This window comes from Diadema antillarum, unplaced genomic scaffold (genome assembly GCF_040938485.1).
Source record: "Diadema antillarum isolate AM-2024a unplaced genomic scaffold, OU_Dant_1.0 seq00000321_RagTag, whole genome shotgun sequence".
NCBI lineage: Eukaryota > Metazoa > Echinodermata > Echinoidea > Diadematoida > Diadematidae > Diadema > Diadema antillarum.
The window spans coordinates 108478-114477 of NW_027271340.1; the positions used below are offsets into that span (position 1 = coordinate 108478).

The 6000-nt window shown below is 39.3% G+C and overlaps 1 protein-coding gene across 1 annotated transcript in view; it reads right to left on the bottom strand.

The window, feature by feature from the left end:
* Nucleotides 1–5550, bottom strand: part of LOC139730572 (syndecan-4-like) — a 56983-nt gene extending 51433 nt beyond the window's left edge. The window contains exon 1 of the mRNA XM_071641424.1: nt 5332–5550. Within this exon, the coding sequence (XP_071497525.1) occupies nt 5332–5397 (66 nt within the window). The 5' untranslated portion in view covers nt 5398–5550. The remainder of the gene's footprint in view (nt 1–5331) is intronic.
* Between the last annotated feature and the right edge of the window lie 450 nt (nt 5551–6000).

Here is a 6000-nt window from a genome sequence, read left to right on the forward strand (position 1 = left end):
TCAATATTGTTCCAAGTAATGCTACAGTCCAACTATCACAATTTGGACAAGGATTCATTCATGATAATCAGGAACAGTATCAGCAACCATGGTGATCTCATTCAATTTCAAAAGACCTTGAAGTCAGTCAGAGCAATCATGTTGATCTTTTGCACAATTCAAAAAACGTCTATGCTTGACATTAGTAATCATCAATTTTGATCATTGCATCAGATTGTCTTGGATCGTGACAAAATGCCACACAATGCATCAAACTGAGCTTTATAATTGTGATGATCAGGATCAACATCTTCACCTGCTTTACTGTAAAACATGATATATTCGCGGCATGAAATTTTCGCGAATTGGAGCCGACAGCCTTTTTTGCGGCATGAAATTTTCGCGAATTGCCACTGGCGTTCAATGCATGTAGTGTAGACAAAAACTTTCGCGTGCATTTTAATTTCGCGAATTTCGGCGCTCGCGAAATTCGCGAAATTAAAATGCACGCGAAAATTTCTCGTTTTACAGTATATTTTTCTTAATACAGTGTACGAGTTTTTTTCCCTATTTACACAAAGACCATGCATTTTGTTTTCCCAAGAAGAAATATTAGCCATTCTCCCCCATTACACACTGCAGAAAGATGGACTTGATGACTCACTAAGAATATTCTACTATGCTTATCTGTATGCACTCCACTATCTGGAAACATCCTGTCTTTTTCCCACCATGACCTCAGAGCATATGACCACACACTAGCCCATCAAACAATAGGGTATAAAACACAATGGTATTACTGGGCATTGTAAAGTACAGTATATGATAGACTCGCCATTCCTGATGTCAGACTTTTACATAAAAGGGACATTTACAAATTGTATCTAGGAAAATCTAACAGAGAGTTCTTTGAACAGAACAGATGACATCAAAAGGGTACCGGTAACTCTGAAAGTGTCAGTGGTATTGCAAAGGTCCTTCAGAAAGTTGTTAAAGTTGTATAACCTGGTAAGTATCAATGAGTTGATTAACAGCCATCAAAATGGGACCCCAAAACAAGCATTCAACAAAACTTAAAATCAGTCAGAGTTATGGAAGCTTCATCAAAATTGGAAGAGACACAAAGTGATCTGAAATATATGAAAGTTCCAAGAGTTTACACAAAATGGCAATATTTTTTCAAATGCATATTACACAAATTGGCTAAGGTAGTGATACCACTTATTACAACCACACAGTTTGCATGTTTTACCCCAATTTAACTATTATGACATCATATTTGGGGCCCATGATTTGAAGCAACTTGAAATTTTACTTGGTCATTCATGATCATACTAGCCAGTTCACACATTAGGCACTTGCGGTCACATCAGACAAGGGCCACATCTTGTGTTATGGATGCCAAGCATTTGCAGTACTCATGTACATTGTACAGCTTTCATATCAAGAGGGCATTCAGTATCATGGGCCAGTTGGGTACTAAGGTACTGAAGGCGATTGTTAAATAGATCTATATGTCACCAATTTCAACCAATCAAAATTGATGATTCATCAAAGGAGCTATAATAACAGTCAATTAAATATGGTCTCATTACATTAAAGAAATCAAGCATAATCTGCCAAACATATGCTGTAGATAATATAAAATGCCAACTTCTGCCCAATGTTAGACACACAAAAAAAGTAACATGGGTAAATAACGATAATCAGAATAACAAAAAACAAACGAACATAGAAACATAGAAACAAACGAACACAAACATGAGGATTAATCCTCTCAGTTCCACTGCCTCAAAACAAACATCAACAATTCATGAAAATACAATGTACAATTTAAGTTGCAGACAGTAATCACACAGTAGGACCACAGAGGTATTACAGATAGAGTTCCAACTGGCTCATGGGTCTAATTATTCAAACAGCTGTCAGTTTTCTATCCTGGATGCACAAAATAATTCCACAGGTGCATTTGTGCCTTTGATGATTGAGGTTCGATGCTGCTGTCTTTCTAACCAATCTAAAGATTCATTCTGAACGTATCATAATCTTGGCTATATTTTGCTAGTTTGAAATTTATTTCATAAAATGAAATTTCACCTAAAAAGAAATATGTAAAGGCTTGAAAGCAAACATAAATTCCATCCAGAAATATGCGTATGTGCAAAACTCAAGTTTGAGCAGTATGTTGTGAAAATATTTGAAACAAAACGCTTACTGGAAAGTCAATTTTATCGTTTTTTCAATCACTTCTGACAAATCATATTGATATGGTATAATCTCCAATTACAGTTCTGCATTCATTTAATGTAAAGTTCTTTAGTCAATTATATGTCAGATTAATGTAAAGTCATGTAAAGTGAAGTACTTTTGATTATTTCATCAATTTTGCACAATTCTATTCACTCATCCCTATGTCAGTTCCAATATAGGCCTACCCTTCATCTTTTACTAAGTAATAACCATCATAAAGATGTATCTTCCTTAGAGAGTGGCTGGTCTTAATGTAAAATTTGACACATGAATCAATTGTCTTCCTATCCGTGAGGCCGCTCCACGTTTCAGATATTTTTGAGTAGCAGCATCAAACATGAGATGAAAGGGAATATGACTGCTGTGACTGTTATCTCATTAAATTCCTTGGTAGCACTCATGATTTGTACACAATGTCAACTGCAAGACTGTATACCCCATAATTACGTTCAGGCGAATGACATACATGTACAAATTGAGATTTTTAAATTTCATGTGTGGTCTAATCTATCATCTTGGACTAGACTCAGTGATGGTATGGAATGAGGAAAAAAAGTGGTAGACCCTAGTCTATCCCTTTCCAGAGAATACTACCACATTTGTGTTACAGAAGTAAATATTTGGCAAGGTCCAAGATACTGAACTGCTCCCTTCTTGCCAGCTAGTAGCTGTATTAAACACAGGGGCTGGTGGCCATGGTATGGTACAGAGTATTGGGTTCATTTGCTCCCAGTCAAACTCTGAGTATGCAAGCAATAGACAGACAGACAGACATAGTAGTACACAGTAATGTTAGTAGGAACTGCAATGCAGTGCCGGTGGACGTAATTCGTCGTTGTATTTTACACTTTTTGGGACAGCCCACTCATAGAGTGAAATTGACAATTAACACTTCCCTATTAGATAAAAAAAAGACTCCAGGAGGATATTCAATTGCCACCAATTCATCTACAGTGCAGTGTCAGTACGTACTATAGAACAATGGTATCTGTCTCTTCACGGTGGGCTTCTTATCTGACATTGTTGGGACATACTCTACTACCTATGAATCATAATTTGTATGGTCAGGGGCTGACCATAAACGACGTCAGATAAGAAGCCCACCGTGAAGAGACAGATACCATCGGTCTATACGTAACGTTTAAGGTTCTACTACTACTAATCACTCACAGCCACAGGAATAAACTACTGAGAGTGAATTAATTTCTAACAAGTTGTTACAAATGTACTTCGATTTATTGCCATTTGAATGTGCAGCTTTTGTAGGCCTTGATAGTGATTAGCACTATATCGGTACACTTACGTTTATTGACTTAAGTACTAGTAAGTTGTTCGTGTGCTAGATTTAACTTCGTAATATTGTGAATGAGCATTTGGTGTGCCGTAGACGTTCGTGCGGTCATTTTTCAAACGAAGGCGGCGATGAATTGGGGAGCGCTGCAAAGAAGTGGAGGAAACAATCAGAAAACAGGAGGAAACAGTGGAAGAGGCGAGTCAAAATGTTTACTGATTAATCTTGTATATTTTTTCCGGATTGGTTGGAAAACCAAGCTTGAAAAAATAATAACGACCATTTTTATGCGGGGGGAACTGGGTCGAAGTTGCGTTCAAACAGAACGATTGAAACCGTCGCAATAGCGTACAGAAGCGAAAAACTGACCCAGCAAATGTCATTATTATAAATGAGAAGTTTTCCGCGGAATTAGACATAGGGTGGAACATCCTATTACCGGACGCTTTTCTTTGTGGCTTTGAATTCCGTACTCATAGAATGAAATTTCGGCTAAAAACAACACCACTTATTCACAGACTCATGGAAATTACGAATTCAGCCAACTTACGTCATTTCTTCGTTCCAGTTTTTAGAAAATATGCTTCAAACATACCCCTCTAAAAATAGTGGTTTTTTGCGCGGTGCAAAATCGCATTGTATTACCGGACGCGATTTTCGTAATCGAATAATCAAGGTCTTTCGCACCTAATCCTTGCACCAGAATCACAATTCATCCCACAAATCACCGTACACATTCTCACCGAGCGGATGACACACAAAAAAATCGGCAAATGAGGCTCAAATTTTGTATTTTACAGTAAAATGTCTGTCTTGACCATTTCGAACAGTTCACGCAATAAAACCTTGTGAGAAATCGACAACTGGTTGGAGTATACGTGCTTTGTCTATGGGAGCTGCACGCGCGGGTGATGAGTTGCGGGCCCCTGAGCGCACAACTATTCCGCATCGTTCGCGTTTGAGGACGATCGCTACAAATTTCCAATATCGATCAGTGAACTTTTGGTTCTATTGGAATCTTCAGCATTTTTCCTTTATGTGAGTGGGATTTCATAGAATTTCAGTCATGAAATGTGATTCAAACATGCATAAATATTAACTATGAAGAGGTGCGAGTCACTCAACTATAAATTTGAGGTAAAATGTGAATTTTTTCGTGTTTTTACATTTTTATGTGGCGTTTTTTTTTTGCGATTTCGGTCCACACAAAGTTCCGCGAGGCTAATCTACGAAGTCTCGCGCGTACAGAATGTCATTAGTACGCAAAAATGTGCGTGTCCGGTAATACCATGGTGTCCGGTGACACCATGCTTGCCCCTACTTGTCGGTCAATTGTAACTTTAGGCCCTACCTGTATTCCCTGTAACGTATGCAATTAATGTATCAAGGCAGTGTTGCTGCTGTTGTGTTTTGTTTGTGTGGCGAGCGAGTGCATGACTTTCTTCTCGAAGATCTTTTCCACATGTATTTTGGCCACATGCACACGCACATCACATTCACATTTGACTTATTTAAAGGAATGGCGGCTACATGCTTTGTGAATTCTGTCAGCCATTGAAGTGAGTGTCTTTTCGGCAGTAAACGATGGGGTCGTAATCACACGCGCATGTATACATGTGGAGCTTGATCGCTTGTGTTGTTGATCTAGAGTCTAACGCTAGCACAAGCGGATGGGAAATCAACGACAGGCAAGAATGGCATTGATAAATTGCGTTGCAATTTTTCAGTGGCTACACATACACGATAGGGTGTGTGAGTTGTATACGTACGGTTATGGACAAAGCCACAAGAGACCGACAACAAGAACTTACCACTTCTCCTCTACATGTCCCTAAAAGGGCCACAAAAAGTGCCCATGAGAGCAAATACACTCGCATTTTCCTGTCTGGTTTTCAGAAAATTTCGCGGAAATCTTAATTCCTTTGATATTGACGTCCAAAACCGACGTATTCAGTTGTGAAGACAGGGCGCCTTTACTAAGTAGTGGCTCATGAAGTCATTTACACAGCAGCGGCTGCAGTGTTGTGTGTGCAGTGCGGATGTGGGCTGTCAGTCTTGTATGCGCACTCTCCGGGAAGCCCTACACCCGTACGTACCACCGATGTCAAACACAGAGCACCAACTATAGTTTACGTGTAGAGCTATGCGACACGCTTGACGCTGCGCTCGGCTGGTTAATGATGCGGAGACGTTTCTCGATGGCTTCGCAACGAACTCCGATCGCAATGATGTAGATTTCTCCATGGACCCTACCAGCGAGCGAAGGGCTATCTGATCGATTACACAGATAATAATTTTCTTTATCGATCGGTGCAGCTTAATCGATTGTTAGAAGTTGACAAAGGGTGGTATGGTGCGTCCTCCGAGAGAGCGAACGAAGAAGTTTTTACCTTACGTTCAGTGCTAAACTTGTTTAATGCAAAACTTCGATAAAAACTTCAGTGATAGGCCCACATAGCCCCATACGATTCAAGTGATAT